The 25453-nt window shown below is 39.8% G+C and overlaps 1 protein-coding gene, 1 long non-coding RNA gene, 1 other non-coding gene and 2 pseudogenes across 5 annotated transcripts in view; 3 read left to right on the forward strand and 2 right to left on the reverse strand.

The window, feature by feature from the left end:
• LOC119534571 overlaps nucleotides 1-6627 on the forward strand; it is a 42615-nt gene extending 35988 nt beyond the window's left edge. The window contains exons 4-5 of the long non-coding RNA XR_005217059.1: nucleotides 4517-4676; nucleotides 5640-6627. This is a non-coding gene — a long non-coding RNA (uncharacterized LOC119534571). The remainder of the gene's footprint in view (nucleotides 1-4516; nucleotides 4677-5639) is intronic.
• On the reverse strand, nucleotides 23-5463 carry LOC119534570 (annotated as a pseudogene).
• On the forward strand, nucleotides 1954-2060 carry LOC119535662. Its single transcript, XR_005217273.1, has one exon. It is a non-coding gene; the product is annotated as a U6 spliceosomal RNA (small nuclear RNA).
• On the reverse strand, nucleotides 5600-24646 carry RP9 (RP9 pre-mRNA splicing factor). Of its 3 annotated transcripts, none has more exons than XM_037837043.1 (6): nucleotides 24146-24646; nucleotides 14537-14567; nucleotides 13277-13406; nucleotides 8841-8932; nucleotides 7012-7073; nucleotides 5600-6231 (listed from the first exon to the last, which is right to left on the reverse strand). In XM_037837043.1, exons 1-6 carry the CDS (start codon nucleotides 24388-24390, stop codon nucleotides 6033-6035), a joined length of 759 nt encoding a protein of 252 aa, XP_037692971.1. In that variant the 5' UTR covers nucleotides 24391-24646; the 3' UTR covers nucleotides 5600-6032. The 3 variants fall into 3 exon arrangements, with proteins under 3 accessions (XP_037692971.1, XP_037692973.1, XP_037692972.1); XM_037837045.1 differs by having other exon boundaries at nucleotides 24261-24639; XM_037837044.1 differs by lacking the exon at nucleotides 8841-8932 and having other exon boundaries at nucleotides 24261-24643.
• LOC119534567 lies at nucleotides 17317-20761 on the forward strand (annotated as a pseudogene).
• Nucleotides 24647-25453: the final 807 nt, after the last annotated feature.

Consider the following 25453-nt stretch of genomic DNA (forward strand, 5'->3'; position numbering starts at 1 on the left):
TCCTGCTGTAGCCTCTTACCCACTGAGCCCCTGCTGGGCTCAGCCCACTATGGGTGGTTGTTTTGCTGGCAGCAGCTGGGTTGTGGTTCTGGGAGCCATCTGGGCTGTGCTGGCAGTCCACTCCATTTTAAATTTGTTTTTACATTTTAGAAACTGATGTCTATTTTCTGTCAACCTTATTTCCATTTTCTGTTTAAGAGCCTGTAGAAGATTAACTGAAGCACACTTGGTTGTTCCTATCTACTCAGTGGCCCGAGCCGTGGTGCTGTCGACCAGTCTTCAGTTGCAGGCTGGGCACTCCAGTCTTTAAAAGGGAACTGCTGAATAGGAACAGAGGGCACCTGCATGCCTTCAGACCAGTCTGTCTCCTTGGTTTGACCAGTAGTAAATTCAAGATCTGGAGTAGTCTATTTGCCCTGAAATTCCTTCTTGGTCACAGCCTTTCCTTTTTTTTTTTTTTTTTTTTTTTAAAAAAGTATTTATTTTTAGTTGTGGTAAAATAAACATAACATAAAAATAATTTTATGCATTCTAAGTAGACAATTCTTTAAGTATTCTGACAATACTGTGTAACTTTCACCACTATCTATTTCCAGACTATTTTCATCATCCCAAACTCTTACTCATTTAGCAATAACTCCCCATTCCCCCCACCCCTGGTAACCACTATTCTGCTGTCTCTTTCAATTTGTTTATTCTAAGTATTTCATTTAAGAGAAGTCATATGATATTTATCCTTTTGTGTCTGGCTTATTTAATGCAACATGATGTCTTCAAGGGTCATCCATGTTGTAGTATGTACCAGCACTTCACTTCTTTTTACAGTTAAATAGCACTTCACTTCTTTTTACAGTTAAATAATATTCCATTGTATGGATATACCACATTTTGCTTATCCATTTATCTGTTGAGATGGGCACTTAGGTTGCTTCCAACTCTTGGTGACTGCGAATAATGCTGCAGGGAACATTGGTGTACAAATATTTCTCAGAGTCCCTGCTTTCAATTCTTCTGGGTATACATCTAGGAGTTTAATTCAATGTTTAATTTTCTGAGGAACCACCAAACAAAACCAGCATAGTGGCTGTACCATCATACATTCCCATCAACAATGTACAAGGATTCCTATTTCTCCCCATCCTCGTTTATTCTTGTTATTTTCAGTTATTTTCAAATAGCAGCCCCCCCCCCAGTAGATGTAAAGTGATATCTCATTGTAGTTTTAATTTCCATTTCTCAAATGGCAAATGATGTTCAGCATCTTTTCATACTTATTGGCCAACTGAACATCATCTTTGAGAAATGTCTATTTAGATCCTTGGCCCATTTAAAAAATTGTGTTGTTTTTTTGTTCAGTGTTAGGAGTTCTTTACATATTCTGGATATTAAACCCTTATCAGATATATGGTTTCCAAGTATTTTCTCCCATTCTGTAGGTTTTCTTTTCACTTTCTTTATAATGTCCTTTGTTGCACAAATCTAAAAATCCATTGCCTACTACAAGGTCTGAAGATATTTCCCTATGTTTTCTTGTAATAGTTTTATAGTATTAGTTGTTATATTTAGGTCTTTGATCCATTTTGAGTTAATTTTTTGTATATGGTCAGAGGTAGAGGTCCACATTCATTCTTTTGCAATGTGGACATCCAGTTATCCCAGGACCATTGTTGAAGAGACAATTCTTTCCCCATTGAATGGACTTGGCACCCTTGTTGAAAATCAGTTGGCCACAGATGTGTTGATTTATCTCTCTCTCTGGACTCTCAGTTCTATTCCATTGGTCTATATGTCTATCCTTATGCCAGTACCACTTGGTTTTAATTATTGTAGCTTTATAATAAGTTTTTAAATCAGGAAGTGTGATACCTCCAACTTTGTTCTTTTCAAAGTTGCTCTGGCTACTTGGGGCTCCTTGCAATTCTATATGAACTTTTCTGCCAAAAAGGCTGCTAGATGCTCACTTAGGCAGCACACATACTAAAACTGGAATGATGCAACGAAGATTAGCATGGCCTCTGCGCAAGGATGACATGAAAATTCGTGAAGCTTTCCATATTTTTTAGTACAATTATAAAAATAAGCTTTCATTAATTGTAACAAATGTACCACACCAATGCAAGGTGTTAATAATAGGGTGGTGGGAATCCTGTATTTTATTTATGATTGTTTTGTAAACCTACAACTTCTCTGATAAAGGTAAAAAAAATAAAAAATTGCTGCTGGAATTTTGATAGAGATTTCATTGAATCTGTAGATCACTTTAGGCAGTACTGACATATTAAGATTATGTCTTCCAATCCATGAACATGGGATGTCTTTCCATTTATTTAGGTCTTTGATTTTTTTTTTTTTAAGCAATGTTTTGTAGTTTTCAGTAAGTCTTTCACCATCTTGGTTAAACGTATTCCTTGGTATTTTATTCTTTTAGACACTACTGTAAATGAAATTGTTTTCTTGACATCCTTTTCAGATTGTTCCATACTGGTGTATAGAAACCCAACTGACTTCTCTGGATTTATCTTGTATTCTGCAACTTTGCTGAATTTGTTTATACTTCTAATAGCTTCTTTGCAGATTCCTTGGGGTTTTCTATATACAGGATCATATCACCTGTGAACAGAGATAATTTGATTTTTTTCCTTTTCAATTTGGATGCTTTTTCTTTCTTTTTCTTTGATTGCTCTGGCTAGACCTAGTACAATGTTGAGTAACAGTGGTGACAGTGGGCATCCTTGTCTTGTTTCTGATCTCAGGGGGAAAGCTTTCAGTCTTTCACCATTGAGTACAGTATTTGCTCTGGGTTTTTAAAATGCCCTTGATCATGTTGAGAAACTTCCCTTCTATTTCTAGTTTTCTGAGTGTTTTTATCAGAAAAGGATGTTTGACTTTGTCAAATGCTTTTTCTGCATCCATTGAGATGATCATGTAGTAGGTACCTTTTCAGTAGCAGCCTGCTCTTCCTTTTAAATCTCCTCAGGATCTCTGTAGAAGCAGAGATCAGTCAAGAGCTCCCATGGGTGCTTCTGGGAGATTGTTCCACCCATGCACACAACTTCCCAGGCCAGCATCCATCTCATCAGACCCACTGAGTGAGCTCCCTTGATGTATGGAATGGCAGCGTCCACATAGTGCAGAGGAGAATTTGTACACAGAGCAATGGCTCGCAAGCTAACATAAGATGCCTCTGTGAAATAGCCACCAGAAGCCATCCAGGCTGCCTGGATCTAGTTAGTGAAGGTTCTAAGTCAGACGTTAGTACCCAGCAAAAGCAGGAGCTCCAGTAGCAGCGGCAAACTTTAGCCTAGCCTGTTGGCTGGTATGCCTGGAAGATATGACAGTGACATAAGCTGGGTTTTCAGTGGCAACAATGACATAAGCCACCAGCAGAAGTTTCTCCCAGGTCCTTTTCTGATTTATGAAGTAGATGCTATCAGTTCCTTTTGTAGATATACTGTTCCATTTGGAAGTCAAGGTTGGTGTGGCAAGGAATTTGAGGACATCCTTCTCTGTCATCTGCAGGATATCAAGAGCTCCAGACATTGTGAAAGTTTCTCTTTAAGTTATGACTGGAACCCAAGACAATGCCCTATGAATTCCTCTCTGGGTAGCACATAAAGGCACCTTTTAAAAGCTAGTAAAAGCATGTTGAATCTTTCTCAGGCTTGGAATCTTGGATTTCTGCTACAAACCAGAATCAACTCTGGTTTTAAGGGGCTCAGGTGACTTTGTTACAACCACCCACATAAGCACCCTGTGATAAGATCATCTGTGATTCATAACATAATACAATCACAGAAGTAAAATGCATTATATTAACAGACTTGGGGAGTAGGGTGGGAAATCTTGGGGACCATTTCAGGATCTTCTTCCCACAACCATGAAGCGTTGGTAGGAGGTTTTGGTGAAGTGAGATCTGAAGGCTTGTACTGCTTCCTGAACAGGAGTGGAGAGTACTGAGCCTGAAGGGAGAGATTTGGGGATGAAAAAGGCTAAGTAGGTAACTAGATGATGTGTTCATAGGGTCACCAATTAACAAAACTGTGTGATTTTTTCCCCTAGCAGTCTGGGTATGGGAGAAGAGGAGGAAGAGCTTGCTTTGACATTCTTGTGGATAAGCTGGGTAAGACCATAAGATCAAGGGAGGTGACAGGCTGAAGCAATAGAACATGGAATCTAGCCCAGAAACAGAGGGCAGAGAAAACTGGAGTGAAGAAGAACAGATAACAATTATTTGCAAGGCTGCAGGAGATGGCCAGATTCCAGTAAAGGCAGGGAGTGGACAAAGGCTTCAGTTAGAGGTTAAAGATACAGAGCAGCGGTTTCTCCAAATGTGGTCCCCAGGCCCAAAGCATCAGCATCATTGGGGAACTGGTCACAAATGCAGATTCTTGGGCCCTACTGAGTCAGAAACTCTGGGAGTGGGATCAGCAGTTGTTTGTGTTTTAACAAGCCCTCAAGCTGATTTTGATGGCCCTCAAGTTTGAGAATCACTGATGTAGATTCTTCTGTATTGTAGAATATGTTTATCATGAAATGGGATTTGAGAAGAACATAGAAAATTCCTGGAAGGAGAAGAGAAGAGGCTGAGACTAGGTAGGAAACGCAGAAACATATGGGAGAGGACAGATGGCTGACAGGATAAGTTCTACACGCTGAGGAAGGAAAACAAGAATGAGGTATGGTTGAATTAGCTGGTCTTAGCATTTTCAGAAATAACAAGTCTTGGCAATGTTAATCTGGACTGATTGGTTCCTGAGGTTCTGTTCCAAGGCCAAAACCAAGAACATTTACTTTAATGTTTGAGAAGGAGTGGGCCTCAGTCTGGATGGGTTACTTTTTTAAAGAGCAGGGAATCTAACCCATGGAGAAGGAGGAATGAAATGAGACTAGTGAGTTCCTGGGACTCTGGACTGAGTACTGAAAGTGGCAACAGCCACAGCTGGCTAGGGAGGGCACTTGTACATGAGCAAGAACTGGCTCCATTTTCGCTCAGCAAAGAACAGACTCTCTCCTAGCTGCAGGTACCAACCCTGAACTACAGCAGAACTGCATCTGCTGCAGCACAAAGCTTGAGGAGCATAGGTGAGCTGTGTTTTGCCAACTGGAGGAATATTTTGGGATGTGGGTAACTGATCTAATTCAGTAATTCCTACAGTCTGGTAATTTTTCTGAGTCAATTATTCTAAGAAAAGCTTGGGACTGTGGAAATAAGGTCCAAGTAAGTTAAAAACAATATATGCACAAAAGTTTCAATTGTTATTACAGGAACCCCCTCTGCCCCATCAATCAGTTATCCAGATGATTATAAACACATGCCTTTTGTATGCAGCAAGGCCAAATATTCTAGATAGTAAAACAATCAGTTTAATACTATTTAGTTAAAAAAATGCAGATTAATGTGTGTCATATTTGTGTAAAAAAAGAGAAAAAAATACCCTATTTGTTTTGGTACATAAAATAATTTCTGGAAGTCTTCAAAAGAAACTTTGGAGAAAGGAATTTGATAGATGGGAAAGAGGAAGATTTCTCATGATTAAACTTATGTACCTTATACATTTGGATCATATAAATTATTATTGAAAAATAACTACATTAAAAATAAATAAAATGATCAGCTTTTATTATCCTCTACAATAAAGCTGCAGCCTAAAATGGAGGGGAATTAAGTAGTCCCACCATGGAGAGGGAAAGCCACAGAAGAGCTTCTTCAGAGATTCCCTTAGTCCTGCCACCAGGAGGAGGCATTTCAAAAGGAAAAAAACCAACGGCAGGGACCAGTTGGGAGGAGGACACAGAATAAGCTTTCCTGACTGAAATCAGCCACTGTTCAGAGCTACCACCTGAGCACCCAGGAAAAGATAACTCGCTCTCCAGTGGGTTGCATCCTTACTGGAAGGTAGGTGTGAATTCACAGCCGTGATGTTCAATATTCCTCTCTCTTGGTTTCTCTCTCTCCCATCCCTCTCTGATTCTGTTCTTTGGCCACAGTGTTTGATGTTTGAGAAGAGAATGTTGAACAAGTCAAGTCCTTGTCAGTCTGAATCTGAACTCTCATTGGACTTGGAAGATTTATGCTTTCGTTTCTTCTTCTTTTTCTTTTCTTTCTTCCTCTTCTTGTGCTTCTCTTTTTTCTTCTTTTTCTTGTGTTTCTCTTTGTATTCTGAGGAACTGGAACTGCTGTCATCTTCATCTGAGCTGGAATCCTCCAGTAACTGTTTTAATTGCTGTATCCTAAACATACAAAATTAGTCAAAGAACCATGGTTTTTAACATGGTTAAAAAGTTAAACCTTTTTTTTTTTTCTAGGTAAAATATGATTTAGAAGCAGGGTTGGAGGAAAAAAAATCATATACAATCCCTTCAGTAAACACAGTACTTATTTTTTTATTTTTTCATATTTTCCTCTTTCTTGTACACGTTGCATGTCTCTTTTATGTGATTTTAATCAGTTTTCAAGCCATTTTGTACTATTTTCATTGTCCTAAATATTTCTGCTTATCCCTACAAGGATAACTTTTAACAGATGCCTAATATCCATAATCATTCTCTCACTGTTCAATTTTATAGTAGACAATCTAAATCCTCAAAAACTACACATCAATATAACCAAATTGAAAAAAAAAAGAAGCCCTCCCATGTTTCCAGCCTATCTTTAATTCTGCCTAAGAATAATATTTAACAAAACCTCAGATCCTTAAAGATATTTTAGAAGAGAAGCTAACTCACATGAAAGATAATGAAACATACAGTAAACTAGCCCTGACAATGTGGGTTACCATACTCAGTTCTCAGTGGTGTAAGGCGGCTGGGCCAAGCCCACTGCTTTAAGCTAACCAAGGAGAACAAGGTTGGCATGTTCAGTCCCCATACACTGGCCTTCCAGATGTTTCAGAATTACAGTACCAGACTCACCATATTTACTAACCATTCCCCTAATACTGGAATTGTTGTTTCTAATTTTATATAATTTAAAAGTTTAAGAGGAGCTTGTTATCATCACCCTGACCTCACCTTACATCCTTTTCATGTCTTCTGTTCTCTCGTATGATGTCATACATGGGATCTTCATGTGCCTTAAGTGTCAGAGAAGGTTAAGGTTTGGTTAGGCTTCACAGACCATTAGTTAAACAAAAATTATATTCCTATTTTATTGAAACCAGTTATTTTTTTCCCATTTGTTACAGTTTTATGCTTACAATGTTCTATTTCTTTCTAAGGATCACCATCACAGAAATCTCCTTGAGTCTATAGAGGGATTTTCTGATTAAAAAATTACAGGAAATAATTTAATTATCCTCCATGAGGAAAGAACTACATAAATCATAGCATAGTTATACTATGACATACCACTCAAGGGAAGAAATATTTATCGTCAAACTATCTTCATTCTATGTGGACAGATGACCAAAAGATGATATTAAGTAAAATGAGTGAACTGCAAAATGCTATGTAAGAATGATCAATTTATAGGTACACAAAAATACATGTAAGTACCCAAAAGAAGTCTGGAAGTATATATATCAAACTGCCAGATGCAGACTTCCTCTGCGGAGGGAAACAAGATTGGACTTGGGGGTGAAAACCTTACCTGTATTGTTTTTATTTTGTTTAATAAGGCAAATATATATAATTACTTAAAAATAAGAATACTTGTAGGGTGGAATTTTATAGTAAGTGAATTATTTCAATTGAAAAAAGAATACATGTATGTTGTAGAAATTTTTGATATTACAAACAAATTAAATAAAAACTCTATTACCTTACCATTCATGGATAATAACTACTGCTAATATTTTAGTGTATTTCTTTTAGTTATTATTCATAATTTATGAAAAATTAAAATCAAATTATATATACAACTCTATTCTCTTTTTCATTTACGGTTTCTTGAATATTTTCCTGTGACATTATACATTCTTCTAGAACATAATTCCTAATGGTTATATAGTTTCTATGTTACATTTATGCTGGTATGCTGGACATTTGTTTCTTCTATTTCTGCACTTTCTATGTTTTTAATAACATAAATGATTCTGAATGTTATCCTTACACATGGATAAACATTTATGTACATAATGAAGTTCTTTTATATCATTGGATAAATCCTCAGTAGTGAAATTTGAGTTAAATAAAATGAGTATGTATAAAGTTTTTGAAATTTATCATCAAACTATCTTGTATAGTACTTGTAAAAATTGACATTCCACTTAATGGTACTTGATCAGAATAATTTTTTTCAGATTATTAACATGAAAACACAATATTTTAAACGTCTTAAAACTCTTAGAGAATGTCTGTAGACCCCAGTTTGATATACATCAATAACCCCAATACATCCAGAAAGAAGCAGATTTAAGTTGGCAGAAGCAATTATTGAGCGGTGAACTAATACCTCTGGAAGGTGATTCTGTTAAAGTGAAGAAATGACCAATTTCTCTTACTGCCATCTAAAGAGAATATGTACTTTATACACACACTTCTTTTTCCTTATAAGAGAAAGACATCTAATCTTTAGGTAGACTCTGGGAAACTAAAGCCCTGATTTTAGTTATGAAGCATCATTCTTCATGTAAAAAGTGAAAAAAAGTGATCTTCTGAAAAAGAATCACTATTTCTAAGGCATAAACAAATAATACTTCCATAAGAAGTTTGTTTTTTTATCAAAGAACTAATCTGTCACCAAACACAATTTAGCAGAGATATAGACAACACCAGACACTTTGGTTGAAAGGCTTCTGAGAATGTACTGCATGTGAATCTTCAGTTCACCGAGGATGGCCTGATCCATCGACATTCACCATCTCTGATGAATTAAGTTGTCACTGTGGGTTTTTACTTACTACTCTGAACTGCTCTAACTTTTGGTTGCCTTTGATAAAGAAAGGGCATTCTTTGTCGCCTGTTCGGTGACCATACCGTTTACAACGCCAACCTAAAAACAAAGGAGAAGTGAAATATTTCTGTAAGGTAACACAGTTTCACTTTATCAAGATAAAGAATCAGTAGATCATATTAAAGTTATTCTTCATTTTAAACTCGAATACTAAGAACAAATGCAATCAATGGATGAGACATGTACGATCCCAATAAACAGAGGGAATCTAATTGCTTCCGAAGCATCTCTAAATTCTGGAGTATTAGAAATGAATGTTTCATCACCAAGTACTTAGTAAGTAATCCCACAGAAAAATACTGCAAAGGGTGAATTTTTTGTTTTTTCAGTGTGTGCCTTAGTATATTTTTCAAAGAGTAAATCTTTTCCATTTATCAAGTGGTTCGGATTCTCCTTTATAAATTTAGACACCTGAGCAAATAGCATCTTTCTCACCTGAGTCAACCACTGTACAAATCCATCACCTTTACCTAAAACAAAATTACAAGTTCTTCTAAAATGTTAATGCCATCAAAACCTTAATATGACTTTAACTGCTGCACAGGGCAACTGTCTAATTTAATAAGATTTATTATTAGAAGCACTAATGAGGAACTGGTGGGTGACATAACAAGAGAATGCATATAACATATTCTGGAACATAGAAGGAAACATATTTCATGGAATTTCAGTGATCATGGACTTCTGCATCTTTCTCTTTTATTTCATCCTCTTATAGAGGACTCTAAGAAAAGAATTAAGACCTACCTGGGGCATGCCTCAACTGAAATAACCTAATCAAAAAGTCCCAACCACAATAGGTCTACACCCACAGGAATGGATTAGCTTTAAGAACATGATCTCCTGGGGCATACACAGCTTCAAACCATGACAGGCATTGAGATGTGGGGGAAAAGCAAGCGGTGAGTAAAGCACCAATGGATGACAGCCTTGTTACTTAACTTCTTTCACCTGTTTTCATCCTCTCAGAACCATCTGGATTTGAGACAAATTAGGAAATAATATGGGAATGGTGAGCAAAGTGAGATCCTATTTTTTGGGCCTTAAGTAACTCCTACCAAGGATGTCAGGAGCAGGAAGAGGGATTAGAGCTAGGACCAGCTCGTTTTTATCCCATGCTGGCAGCTACAGAAAATATGTAGTGGCAGGGAAAGAAAATTTTTCCTTTCTTATTGTTGTTTGAGGATTGAATTACAAAACTATTGGGGAAAAAAATGATGTTTGGAGATTCTCTATTGACTGTTATCACCTGACGCTGTCCTTATTTCTCCACATTTCAAGCTAGTTCCATCTGGGGAAGGGCTGTACTTTTAACGCAGATGTAGGCCCGTTCAAACAGATGTCTGTCTTTGTGCTCAAAAAGGAGGGATATGAAATGCCACAAAAACATCGAATTGCATGTGGATATCAAGAAGGATTTATGCCATTTGTGCTCAAAACTCTTACTGTTAAAGGAAAGATATTCCTTGTTACTCAAAGTGGGTCCATGAAGTGAAAAAATCAGAAACATGTGGAACCTTTTAGAAATGAAAAGTATCAAGTCCACCCCAGAAAGTGAATATTTCTCTACAAAAATTTAAAAGTATTTCTTGATTTGTAGATATCTTCAAGTTTGAGAAGCAGTGCATGTATTATAATTGTGCATGTTTTTTTCCCTATCTTGAATGGATCCAAGTTTTTTGGGGTGTGAAGTTTGCATAACTTGAAGGGGAGAAGGGCTCTTTAGGAATAAAAATATCTTGCCTTAGCAGATTTAAAAAAACCATAGGATACATGAACACATGTTGGGGCCCCCACCCAGGGCTTTGGAAGGCACAGGTGAGGGGTACTGAGGTTTAAGCTGCATTAACTTCATGTTAAATCTGGTCTTGGTTGCAACTAAACAGTTATTTTCCAAGTCAATGCAAAGAAGTGTAAAATGGTAAGTGAAATTCAACTAACCACCCCATCAAACACAGCAGTAGCTTTCAAACTTAAGAAGAAAAAGAAAGCAGCATTTTTCTGGGTAAAGATAAAGGGCTAAAATCAATCATTTACTTCCACTCCCTTCCTGATATCTCATAGAAATGATAATAAAAGAGAATTCTTTTAAGAAGGCATAAACTATGAGACCAGGAAAACAGGAAAGGAGTCAATAGCAAGAAAACTGTTGGAAGTTATAATGCAGAAAGTACGCCAAATGAATAGTAGACCCCAGAAAACTGAATTCTAAGTAAGCAATGGGGAAAAATGACAACCAACTCAATTTCTATTTGTAGAACTGCCCAAAGGTCAGGAATTGGCAGCACCACTTACTTGTAGAAGTAGAGGTAAAGGAGTAGCTAAAATAAGGAGAATAGGGTAAAAGTTCAGTGCATGTCTCCCTAACCCTGGCAGAAAGTTTATTCTCTGGAGAAGGTAGAGAGAAGGAGGCTTATTCTCTGGAGAAGGCTGGGGAGACACCTAGTACATATGAAGGCCAGGTGCCATACTGAAAATAGGATTATGTGAATGAATGAGTACTGGATGCTAGGGCTTTCCAGGCATCTTCCTCCAATCAGCTCCCAGAACACTAGCAGCTTGGCCTTCATCCTGCACACAGGAAGCGAGTTTTCTGTGAAAACCTAAGCAACCCAATGTGGAAGACCTACAGATACTGACCTCATAGGTTACCCAATTAATTGGTACAGAGAGATCACTCTACTGAGATCCAGTTAACAAGCTCTTTTCACATTCTTAGGAATTCTAATCAGCTTTTTTGGTTTAGTTTGGTTCGGTTTGTTTTTAAATCTCTCACTCTTAAACCAGAGTAAGCGTTGTAGCCAGCTTCCAAGAGGAGACAAGGAGCCCTGGTGTGCACACACTCATGTATCTCCTCCCACAATGAACAGAGTGAGCTGCTTAAGCAACAGCATATTGTGGAAATGACAGCTTCTGACTTCGGAGACTAGGTCATAAAATACTATATTGCTTGCACTTCGCTCTCTCTTGGAACACGTAGAAAAGACATGGAAGCTGGCATTTGAGATAAGCGCCCCTTCTTCTGGCTTCTTATTTTTACTATATAAAAACAACTATAATTCTAAGTATGATTTCAGTGAGTTCTGTGAGTCATTCTAGTGAATTACTAAACCTGAGGGAGTGGTGTGAACCCCTGAATTTGTAGCCAGTTGGTCAGAAGGGTGCATGGCCCTGGAGACCTCAGAACTGGTGGCTGGTGTCTAAGTATGGGCTGGCCTGTGGAGGGCTGTGCCCTTAACCTCTGGAGTCTGGCCTAGATCTGGGCAGAGTCAGAATAGAGTTGAATTACATCATAGTTGCTGCTGAAGTTATTGAATAAGAAACTTAGAAGAATTGGAAGGTAATATTGATCAATATTCTAGAAAACAGAACAAAAACACAAATAGGAGAGCAAAGATAATTAGAAAATCAGGCTAAGAAGTCCACTATCTGAATAACAGGATTGTAAACACAGAGGGAAGGAAATAATGAAAAAAAAATGGAAATTTTCTGAACACCGGGGATAAGGAAATGATCTTACAAACAGCCAGAAAGGAAAAACAAAACAAAACAAAAAGCAACAATAATTAAAAAAACTGGTTATATCACAGAATCAGGAATCTGAATTGCTTTGGATTTCTCAACAGCAATTCTAGAAACGAGGGAAATAAAGCAATGCCTTCAAAATTCTGAAGGAAAATGATTTTTAACCTAGAATCGTATACCTGATAAATTAAAAGATCTATAAAATAGATGTTTCCAGACACATGAGGTCTTGAAAATTTTATCTCCCATAAACCTGTTTCTTAGGACGGTATGGGAGGATGTGCTTCACAAGAGAATACAACCACAAAGAAGATCCGAGATACAGGAAATAGAAGATTCAACACAAATACCTTTAAAAAGCAGCAGCACCCTTTTTTCAAATGCCATCTTAAATGGCACTGGGTGAAAGCGTTGCTGCTCTGGGGCTGTCTCCTCTCAGGTTGCATGGATAAAAACTGAAAACCAACCAAGGAGGGTGATAACCTGGAATGACCTGAGGCACGACCCAAAGGGACACATCCTCCAGTGCATCCCTTAACCCCATGGCATTTCTACCACGGAATATCCTTTGTGCTACAGGAACATTACCAAAGGGTGTCCTCCAAAGACAGCTAAGGTCCTGTGGAAAGACCACTGGACTCCGCATCAGAGGCCCCAGAGTCAAAGCTTTGCTCTACCTCTTACCTTGGACAACTAACTAATATGTCTGAGTCTGCTTCCTTTTCTATGCAATGCCATTCCTTTAACAGGACTGTTGTGCGAAAATATTAAATACAATAACTAAGTCTGCTTTGTAAATGCATATGATATGGAACTATACGACTGCTGGGTAGCGTTACTGGAAAATTCCACACTCACACTGCATAACTTTGACTTCTTTCCCCAATGGCATCCAAAGTCCTTTAGTTGGTGCATGAGCCAGAAATTCCCTGGCATGTTCGTTGCCTGGTACATCTGGTATACAGTCTTCTGGCTTAGTCTCATCTTCCTAAACAAAGGAAACAATGTGTAAACAATATGCAAAAAAGCACTGGAATTTTCTCCTATCTGTTTCGGAGCACACCATCACTTGGCTTTCTCATGGGCTGCATATCCCAATGTCATTGTCAATTATCTTCTCAGAGAACTAGAAAGAAAAGCAACCTATACCTGACAGATAAAGTAGGAAATAAATGTACCATATAATGAGAGCTGTTTTTCAGAGAAAAGTTATTAGTGTTCTTCACATAAGAATGATCTGTGGGTCACAAATTTTGGTGTAAATTAGATTCTAAGATCACAAAAAGCTTTCTAACTCAAAAGCTTTCTGGAATAAGGCAAAGTATATACATATAAAGAACATAAAAAAGCAAGGTTTCCTAGAATAATAAAAATGGCATTCTATATTAAATGGCTTATTATACCTTGAAGGCCATTATCATGTTTTATAGTCAAACACATGCCATATCTCTGAAATGCGTTTTCACTGATGAATAACTACATTTAAAATTAAGGTGCTTTTTTTCCTTCTGATTTTTTTTTTTCAGATTTCCTTGAGTAATTAAATTTATAATGGAAGAAATGTTTATTTATTTATTTTTTTAATTTAAAGTTACCAAACAAAAAAGTTCCTTTGGCCTTTCCTTCTACTCTAAGTAACACTCACACAGACACTGGCATTCTGGCCAGGATGCAGGATCCTGCCCTGGGGGAGTCTAGACTGGATAAACTCTCAAGTCTCCCTGAATTTGACAGTTCTCCGAGGTGATGCAACTCAAGAAACATTAGTGACTGACACAGCACATGATGTACTGAGGCTGGTGAGTTAGTTCAGTGCAAATGGGGGCAAAAGAGCTTTGAGAAGGCTCCTTGACAGGTGAAAAAGAGAGATGGGGAGCAACTGCTGAGGAACACACGTGGGCCTGCAGCAGCTCCTTGGTGGAAAAGTAACTTGGCTGATTAAATTTCCATAAAAGCACAGGCTTGTGGGGAAGCCAAACTGTATGAACCATCAGACATTGGCTGGGAAGAAAAGAGGATTATAAAAAAAACCCTCATGGAGCCGCTTTTTTAATAACAAGTTACTGAGTCTGCAAGCATGTCTAAGAGAATAACCAAGAGTACAAAATTCACACTAACCTTGATAAGCCCAGGAGGAGGCTTTTCATAACTAGAAAGAGAAAACAAAACAAAAAAGTGCCATCAACCATGTTAACAGGAACATCATGAATTTTAATAAGCAAAAGCAGCTAACAAGTCAAAATAAAAAACATATCCTTGGTAAAAAACTAAACCATCTTATTTCTAAATCAGTTAATACAATAAATCTAGCATCCCAAGATCAAATATAAATAAACTGATGTGATATACACCATGCAGCAATCTAGAACAATTTTCAAATACTAACTAAACTTGTCCTACCACAATGATTCTTTTTTTGAAGAGAAGGTAAAGCAAGGCAATGCACCTACTAGAATGGCTATTGTTTTAAAAAAAGGAAAATAACATGTGCTGTCAAGGATGCAAAGACATAGGAACCTTAGTATATTGGTAGTGGGAATGTAAAATGGTGCAGCTGCTGTGGAAAATAGGCATTTCCCCCAAAAGTAAAACATAGAACTATCATATGACTTGGCAATCCCACTTCTATGCATATGGAAGAAGAATTGAAAAATAATTGCAAGAAGGTCTTAGAAAGATATTTGTATATCAATGTTCCTAACAGCATTATTCACAATAGCCAAAAGGTGGAAGCAACTCAAATGTCCAACAGCAAATGAATGGATAAACAAAATGTAGTGTATCTATAATAAAATGAATTATTATTCAGCTATAAAAGGAATGAAGTTCTGATACATACTACAATATGATGAACCTTGAAGACACCATGTTGAGTGAAATAATTATTGGGTAATGAATCATGTCTCCCACAAAAAGCATGTTAAGTTCCCAATCCCTGGTCCTGTGGGTGTGAACCCATTTGTTAACAAGACCTATGAAGATGTTTTTAGTTAAGGTGTGCCCAAACTGAATGAAGGTGAGCATTTTGCTGAGAGAGGACACATGGGCACTGCAGCTAGTTTAAAATTGTGACTTTACTTCAGAAATCTGCAAATATTGCAGTCCTAACACTGCTGCACCCAGATAGTGAGAGGAGGTGTGGCTAATTTTCTGAAATTTCTACAATGAAAATGTATTAGTTTTTATGAGCAGAAAATTGTTAGTGATGTGGGCCAATGTCAAAATTACTTTAATTAAAAAAAAAAAAGGCAGTAGAGTCCAAAACAGAATATTCAATATGCTGCTTTTTGTGTGTATGGGAAAAAGGAGATTATACATACACATTTATATACATATACACATGCCTTTATATGCATAGACTATCCCTGGAATGTTATCTAAGAAACTGGTTACAGTGTTTGCCACCAGGGAGGGGAACTGAAGAGCAAGATTGGGGGGGGATCTTTATTTTTCACTCTATTGAAATTTACATGCAAATATATTAACTTAATTTTTTTTAATTACAGAAGAAAAACAAAATTCATGCCATCTTCCATACATCTCTGTTGGCATAAGTCCAGGCTAATATATCTCTGAAAGAAAACCCAAAGGTAACCTGGGGTTAAGAAAGAAAAATGGGGTCAAAAGTATGCTATTAGGACCTTATCTGTGCAACAGAATTACAGCTGGTTCTCATTATTCGCAATAGTTATGTTCTGTAAAGTCACCCAGAACACTGAATTAGCGAATACTAAAGCATTGCTCTAGGGGAAATATGGGGTTAGGTTCCTGTGAGCCTCAGGTCACAACTTTTTGTCAACTGATCAATAACATAACCTTGTTTTATATATGTTTCTGTTTAAAGACTCTTTATTTAATATATATTATTGGTTCAATAACAGTGAACTCATGACCAACAGCTATTAACTCATGCCTGAATGGAACTTACATAACATACATTTTCTCTGTAAGGCACATCACAGCCTTCTTGAATTTAGGAACACTAGATAGCACTTTAGCACTATGCTTTGGGGGGGGGCATTTTAGTGAAATCATCAACAAAAAGCACAAAAATGCAAAAAGCATGGCACTAAATATTCTGCAAAAAGGACACTTGTTTACATTACGAGAGATGAAACAGGAAGGCAAACATTGCCTTGTTCAGCCTCACCTGGGAATGTGAGCCTTGGGTGACTCCAATTTTTCACTGCTTTGTTCATGTCCATGACCACAAAAGTGCTGAGTATTGATTTTGGGGTTACAAATAAATGTTAGTGGGTATGTAAACTAGCAAATATAGAATAATGAGGATCAACTATACATAGGCTGCTTTTTGATTTTGAAAAATTCAATGTTCTTCCAGCAATTGTTTTGGGAACAAATTCCCTTCTAGACTGAACCAACTTGATATTTTTCTCCTTCAAAAATGGAAAGGTACGATAGGAAAAGTGAAACTTAACTTAAAGGGAATAGTCAAGGTTTGATATTAAAAACATACCCTTTGCAGGAGCACCCAGTCAGTAATTACTGTGTGATCCTTCCTCTCCGGAAAGGAGAACTAAGGTCATAAAGACATTCCTAATTAAATCCAGAAAAGGATAAGTTTAAAACTGCTCTGAGAAATGCCCATTAACTCTATAACTGTCCTGACAGAAGTTTTGTTTTCTTGAAGTAGAGGACTCTAGGTTCCAGCAGGAAGAGTTTCCAGTTGAGTCAGTGTTAATGTGCAATCCTGTAGGGGTGAGGCAAGACTTAGAGTAAACCTCATTGGCTGTGGAGGGAAAAAGTTTTCACTGAATTCTGATCCATTCTCACTGCTGAACTTTGGGAAACTTACTCCACCCCTCCGAGCCTCAGTTTCCTCATGGGTAATATTTTGCAGCACACGTGAGAAAGGCACTCAACAATGCCAGCTTCTGCTCCTTCTGTTGAAGACAAGGTACTGTTCTCAGCAGCTTTATGAAGCAGCTCAAGATTGGAGCACCAGCACCACAGAGGCCAAGATCTGGACCCAAGAGAGAAGCGTCTCTAGCCCAAACCAGCCTTCACATCTTTTTTACAGGTTTGCAGCTTTATGGGGATATGCCAGCTGCTCCTAAGTGGAGACTGGGCACAGATGGGGTGGTGGCCTTCCCGCAGACATCATCCCCAGGCTGGGCTTACAGCCTTCCTGGGCCATTTGCTTCAGAGACTCCCATCCAAGTCTGCAGGGATCACTGCTTCTTCCCCATGCGGTTATGCATGCTTTCACCAAGTCTATTCCATTTTTTCAGAGGCTCATAAAATATGCCCTATTATACTTATAATTATCTTGTTAGAACCCCAAAAAAAGAGGGGGGCAGCCAGGCACCCTGCCTCTCAAATGTTCCTGGCAGCTGGCTTCTGTGTGGCTGGAAGGCAGAGATAAACCACCCCCGCACCCCGCCCAGTTTCCCCTTCCTCAGGAGTATTTGAGAGACAGAGCATTCTAGAACCTGGGAGGAAGACTCAAAAGCCTTGAGGGGCCTGGCAGGAATGGTCAGAGAGAGAAGCAGGTCAAGTGCAAGGAAGTGGCCAGGGGAAACTGAGGGGACCTGAAGAGGGTGCTGTCCTGCCTGAAAGCATTTGACTTCTGTTTGTAAAACACCACTGTGGAGCTTTCCATTTAACATTGCAGACGAACCAACTCACTTATCTGTCTTCCCTCCCCAGACTCCCTTAAAATGACAGTAAAGGAATAAAAAAGATATGATGTCACAAAGAAGGACTGAGAGGAGACAACAGCAGGGAAAAATTTCAACTAATTTGGGAAAGTAGAAGGAAGTGGAAATGGACTTCTTTAGGTGGAGGAAGTTCCAACCTTGGAAAATGGGGGTGGGAGTATGGACATTGAGTGGCTGAAGCCATCAGTATTTTCCTTCCCCACAGCCAGGAGACTCTGTCTGCTCAACCCTTGAGGAAATTATAGATTTAGTCCCCTGTGAAACACAACCAGAGAGGCTGAGGATGGGAGGGTGACAACTGGCTGGAGTTTGGGATGTTCTGCTTCCTCCCTCCCATCACACTGTAGAACACTGGTAGCCAGGCATACACCTCAGAACCCCAGGCTGGAGCTAGGAAACTTTTGTGCAGAAACTGAATAGGCCACAGAAAAAAGAAATCTCCACATACTGACTTGTGGGAGTCTCCCTATAAAAAGGACAGATCACAGCCTGATCTCTCTACAGTAAAGCTCTCCAGGCTCTTTCACATTCACTTTCTTTCTTACAATTCCCTTCAAAACAGCTTTATAAAGCCTCTTTCTTAAATATGAGGAGAGCCAAAAGGATCCTCGTACGTTAAAAAACAGCTCTAAATGAAAGAGATCAAAGAAAAGGCGAACAAGAAACAGAGGCAATGGAATAAGCACAGGAAAACAAGAAAAGAAAAATAAAAATTAATGAGCTCCTCAAAGATGAGAGAAGATATTTCATTAATGAAATAAGAATAGCAGGCTATGAAAGAATTCTCAGAACAAGAAAAAGCCCTCAAAAATTGAAAACCTGTTAACCCAAACCTTTTAAGGTATAGTGGAAGGATTGACTGATAAATCTTCCAGAAAGAATGAAAAGACAAAGAGATAGAAAATAGGAGAGAAAAAATAATCTACAGAAGTCCAAGAGAAAGAAAAAAAATTTGAGGGGAGGAAATTAACACACAAATTCATATATGATTTTTTTTTCAATAGGTGGGCTTAGCCTTCCCTTTTCAACCATCTTTCACCTGAGCAAGCCTCAAGATCGAGGACTTGACTTATAAAGTAGTGGGTTCCTAAATTCACATAGCATATGTTATGTCCACAATAATCCATCTATATCTCACATTATCATCACTTAGTTGTACAATCCTCATTGTTCTCCATTTTAAATAATTCTCATGACCCAAAACACCTCGTAGCTCTTGTCAGCCCTTAATTATTTGTCCCTAGTATTGTGTAGTACTAGCATGGTATTCATATTCATTATAGTCCCTAGTATGCAATGGGTAGATTTTTCCCATACACCCTTCTGTTGTCAACTCTCTGTGTTAGTGTCACACCTTAGAAGTATATCATTCAAGTACCTATCTATATTTGTGGTGCTGATCTGCAGGAAACATGCTTTTAAACAATCCCATATATGGATTTAATATACACAAGAAGTATCATGCAAAAAAAATTTTAAAATCCAGTGAGAAAAGATTCACATCATCATGAGACCTCAGAATACCAGGGATAAAGAGTAGTTCCTTAAAGATTCCAAAGGAGGTAAGGTAGGAGAGGTAACATCAGATTCCTTGACAATATACAGAGTTAGAAAAAACTGGCACACTATCTTTGGAATGGAGTAAAAATAATTTTTTTCCCTAAAATTCTATACCTAGGCTCTCTGCTCTTCTGTTCGACAGACACGCTTCTTCTCATGTAGTACCAGCCATATCCCTGAGACACTTTGGCGAAGGTCAGAGTAAATGGATTTGGCCATATTGGGAGCCCTTTACTCTTTAACTGCTTTTAACTCTGGCAAAGTGGCGGTTGTTGCCATCAATAACCCCTTCACTGACTTCAACAATACTAGCTATAATATGATTCCATCCAAGGAAAGTTCAAAGGCACCATCAAGGCTGAGAATAGGAAGCTCTTCATCAATGGGAAGGCCATCACTATCTTTCAGGAGCATGATCCCGCCAACATCATATGGGGTGATGCTGGCGTTGAATATGTGGTGGAGCCCACTGGTGTCTTCACAACCTTGGAGAAGGCTGGGGCTCACTTGAAGGTGGTACCAAAAGAGTCATCATCTCTATCCCTTCTGCTGACACCATCATTTTTGTGATGAGCATGAACCACGAAAAGTGTGACAACTCCCTCAAGATCATCAGCACTGCTCCCTGTACTAACTGCCTGGCTCCCCTGGCCAAGGTCATTCATGACAACTTGGGCATTGTGGAGGGACTCATGACCACAGCCCATGCCATCACTGCCATCCAGAAGACTATGCATGGCCCCCTGGGGAAACTGGCATGATGGCCATGGGGCTGTCCAGAACATCATCCCTGCATCCACTGGTGTTGCCAAGGTGGTGAGCAAAGTAATCCTGGAGCTGAACAGAAAATTCACTGTCATGGCCTTCAGTGTCTCTACCCCCAAGATGTCTGCTATAGATGTGACCTGCCATATGGAGAAAGCAGTCAAATACTGTGACATCAAGCAGGTGGTGAAACAGGTGTCACGGGGCCCTCTGAAGGGCATCCTGGGTAACAGTGAAGATCAAGTTGCCTCCTGACTTTAACAGTGAGACCCACTTGTCCATCTTTGATGCTGGGGCTGGCACTGCCCTCAAAGACACTTTGTTAAGCTCACTTACTGGTATGACAATGAGTTTGGCTACAGCTACAGGTGATGGACCAATGACCTGTAAGGAGTTAGAGCTCCCTGGACCACCAGCCCCAGCAATAGCTTGAGAGGAAGAGAGAGAGGTAGTCAGCTGAGGGTAGTAAATGAGGTAGTAAAGATGGAAAGAGGTACCATACTAATGCAAAATGTTCATAATAAGAGAAAACTCTGTGTGTGTGTGTGTGGGGGGTGCATATATGGGAACTCTGTTATTTCTGCATGATTTTTCTGTAAACCTACAACTGCTCTAATAAAAAAAAAATTAAAAAGGAAACAACAAATTTCAAAAAACAAAAAAAGATGGCAAAAGGAAGACACAGAATCCAGGACTGGAGATTGGAGACTCAGGATCAAGACTAGAGAAAGGCGAAGGAAGTCCAGGATGATTGTTGTACACCAGGCCTAGAAAGCAACCAGTGCCTACTGGAGGAGAATAGAAGGAAGATTCTAAGTTAAAAAATGAACTGATAAGTTAGTAGTAATATGAAAAATTTATGCTCAGGTTTTCGAGCATTTGGAAAAGTAAGCAAATGAAAAAAAATGAAGGATCTTATTAACTAGTGGAAAAACAAGGGTTATATTAAAGAGCAAAATAAATAATAGAACTCTGGCTCAAAAGTGAACAATATTATGGAAATCAATTCTAAAGGACCTGGCATAGTCAAAACAACTTTAAAAAAGAACAAAGTAGGAGGAGTAATACTACCTGCTTATAAAGCTACAGTAATCAAGACAGTTTATTAGAGTAAAGGCCAACAATTAGATCAATGGAACAGAATAGAGACTCCAGAAACAAACTCACAAATATATGGACAATGGATATTTGAGAACAGTGAAAAGCAATACAGTAGAGGAAGAATAAATGGTACTGAAAAAAAATTGGACATTCATATTCCGAAAAAATGGATCACAGATTGAATATGAGACCTAAAACATAAAATTTCTATAAGAAAACATAGGAAGAAAATCTAGAAGAAAACCTTTGTGACCCTGGGTTAGGCAAAGATTTCTTAGATTCAATCCCAAAGGGGATTCATTTTGGAAGAGAACTGAAGTCCCTCCTGCTTTTTGGGGATTGAATCATGTCCCCAACAAAAGGCATGTTCAGGTCCCAAACCCTGGTCTCTTGAAGATGTTACTTCAGTTAAGGTGTTGCCTAACTGAATAAATTGGGTTTTAATCCAGATTACTGGGGTCTTTATAAGCAGAATGAAATTTAGACAGAAAGAGAGAGAAGCCATGGGAGCAACCAGAAGCTGAAAATCAACAGAACCAGGATGAGTAGGGTGAAGATGTGCATTGCCAAGTGAGGGAAAAGCCAAGGAACTCCAAAGACCCAGTCAGAAGATACCAACCCTAGGAGGAAGCAAACACCCTATCCTCCGACACCATGGACCAATAAATTCCTGTTGTTAAGCAAAAAAAAAAAAAAAAGAAGTGAACAATATTATATTGCTATAACAACTTAATACTAACTATTGATTTAGCAAAATTTATTACAATATAGCTATATTGGAAGGATGGAGGCAAGGGAGTAGGGAAATAAAACTAAATCTTTACCTACCATGACATGAAACTAACAGATAATGGCCAAAAATAACAGTATAAGCATACAATTTGGAGAGAAGTTAAATGCCAGAAGAAAAAAAACTAAAAGTTTGCTTATGGAAGCCTTGTTTCAGGGAGGCGGGTGGCAGGGAGTGTGGGGATGAATGAAGAATAGGGCAGCAAACCACTACTTTTTGAAATTGGCCGTTTGGTATTCGATTTTTTAAACCTACATGCAAGTATTAGTCTGGAACAAACAAATATAATTAAAAACAAACAAACAAACAAAAAACAAGTCCCTGAACTGGCCAAACCAAACACTTCAACAGGTTAATCAGTTTTAAATCTCTGAAACTGGAAAACCCAGGCTGGAAATGAGAAACCTGAGTTTGTCTCCAGTTTTGCTCTTTGATAAGTAGATGTATCCTTGATCAAACTTTACTTAGCTAGTGAACCTCCCTTTCATCACCTGAAAAAGGAGGCTATAATTCCTCTCTCGTCTGTGAAAGCGCTCTGTGAGCTAAAAACAAAACCAGTGGTATTAACCATCACCTGGGGTCCTACAGTCAGAGAAACCCAGGGTAGGACCTTGAGCCATGCCTGAGCTCTGGAAGGAAAGTTCTGAACATCTGATTTGCACATGAGACCAAGAGGGTGACAGAGGGCCTTGAAGGGGCCAGGACTAACCCATAACCCCGGGATATAGGGCTGCATCCTGCAACTATTGCCTTGAGGTAGTTTGAAATCATTCAGCCTAGAGACCATTCTGAAAACAGCAGTTCAGTCTCCAAAAAAAGGAAAGTATTTTGCATCAAAGCTCCCAGAAGGTTACAGGAAGGATTTTAGCCCTTTGAGAACCCGTTACTTACATCACAGGTAACTAGAAGTGTTGAAACAGAATCGAATTATTTGTTGACAAACTCAGTGAACATCAAACTTTAAAAAGTTCACTTCTTCAGCTAATTATACGATTATAAAATCTTGGAAACGAGCTTAAAGAGTTATCATTCCAACCTACTACCTAATGGTTGAATCTACTTTGCAACACGGCCTTCTCCCGGTGGTTATCTGCACTCTATCTGAACCCCCTGGAGCTTGGGAGCACAGTGACACCTAAACCAGACCATAACGAACAGCGAAGAACATTTATGACACTGGTAGAAAGTTATTTATGTTGAGCTGGATTTGGTCTCTCTGTAATTTCCACCCTGGTAAAATCCTCAGGACCAGAGAGAACAACTCTCTTCTACATGGCGGTAAGCCTTTTGAATACTTAGAAACAGCTCTTCGGCTAGTCCTTCACCCCATTCTCTATTCATCGCTTCCTCACAACACTAACTTTGTAGGACAGGCTTTCTCTTCCCTTTTTTACAGCAGAGGACGGGAAAAAAGGGGTTTTCTCCTTTTCCTTGTGGGCGTCTTGTACCGAAACTTGAAATGGCCAAAGTGCTCAGCTGAACTCATTTCCTGAGTACACAAACAGTAAACGCCTCTGTGCTTAGCGCCTAATAGTGCCAAAGCCAACCACCAAAATCGCAGTCGTTTCCGTCTTCAGTAAGGGCCAAACCCACCGACCCACGTGCGCCTTGAGGAGCCCTGGGGTGGAGCCTCCATTTCCCCTCCCGGGCCGAGGCCGGGGCTCCGAGGACGCCGAGGGACGGAACCAGGGCTCCAAGTCAAACACCCGCGACACCCGGAGATCCAGAAACTGCCTCCGGGGAGTGCTGGGGTGCTATCGGGCGAGAGTAGAGGCAGCTGGGCCCACCCGTCCCCTTGCGGGGGTCTCCAAGGACCTTCGCCCAACGCACCGACACAGCGCTGAAGGGACCCGGGACCGTACGGGGAAACGGACCCAGCCCCCGACTCCTTCCCGAAGGTCGAGCGCCCCGGCTCGGGGAGGGCGCGGGCGCGTCGGGGACTCACAAGGACTCCAGGTGTTTGAGCTGCTGCAGCTGCTGCGCGTCATGCCGCCGCCGCTTCTGCTCGCGGCGTCGCTGAAGTTCCTGCTCTGGCGGCTCCCGCGGCCGCCGCGCTCCCCCGGCCCCCGCGTCATCGCGCCCGGGCCGGGAGGACATCGCGGCCCGCGCGACGCTCGGCAGCTCTGGCAGTGCGACTGAGCGGCCAAGACGGCACTTCCTCCGCGCGGCGCCTGCCGGGTCCCGCAGCGCCCCCTCCCGCCGCTGCCCCGCGGCCCTCCCGGCGATTTCGCCTAGGCCGCGGGTTTCCTCGGGGTCCAGCAGGCGGGCCCCGCTGCCTGTCCGTGGCGCAACCCCCAAGTCCGTGCTCTGAGCGCGCGACGCCCCCCACCGTTTAGCCCGCGAGCACCGGAGCGCGCCCCCTGGAGGTGGCTGGGAGCTGAGCTCCTAGCACACGTGGCCGGGAGCTGAGGCGGTGAGGGTTGCAGCGGGCCCTGGCCAAAGAGCCCTTTTCCGGCGGCGGCTACCTGCCCGGCCACACCCAACTCGCGTTTGGTGGCTACCTCCTTTATGGTCCCCAGCCATGGTGGGTAGGTGGGGGGAGAAACCACCCTGTCCCATCCATCTTTATACATCCGTCTTCTTCCACACCCTATCCCTTGGCAGTAGGTTGACACTTAAGAGCAGATCATTACGTATTAGTAGGATACATCCACTTTTGGAACAAAGCAAGAATTTTCAAATTTCCCAGTTATGCAATCCATGGTTAAAACATACTCAATGTATATTATATTTACACAAGGTTTGGATGCTGGAAGACAAAATAAAAGCTAATATACACTGAGCACTTTTGTGCCAGTCATTGAGCTAAGTCCTTAATAGAACTGATCTTCAAAAACTTTGATTGTTATCCTTATTTATTGCCAGTATTTTATAGATAAGGAGAAGGAGGCCCAGGGAGTTAAGTGATATGCCTAAGGATCCAGGACTAGTAAATGGTGGAGCCAGGGTTCAAAAGTGCTTGGCATTTAACTGGGTTCTAATTAGACAATATATGTGATGTGGAGTCATGATAATTTTTTTAGTTTTGAAATAATGGAAGAAACCGCAAGGAAATAAAGATAACAGCATAGGAAAAATATTTGCCTCCAATGTGGCATTCAACATGGTTAATGCCTAAAATATATGAAAAGCTCATTT

The sequence above is a fragment of the Choloepus didactylus genome, chromosome 5 (genome assembly GCF_015220235.1).
Source record: "Choloepus didactylus isolate mChoDid1 chromosome 5, mChoDid1.pri, whole genome shotgun sequence".
Taxonomy (NCBI): domain Eukaryota; kingdom Metazoa; phylum Chordata; class Mammalia; order Pilosa; family Megalonychidae; genus Choloepus; species Choloepus didactylus.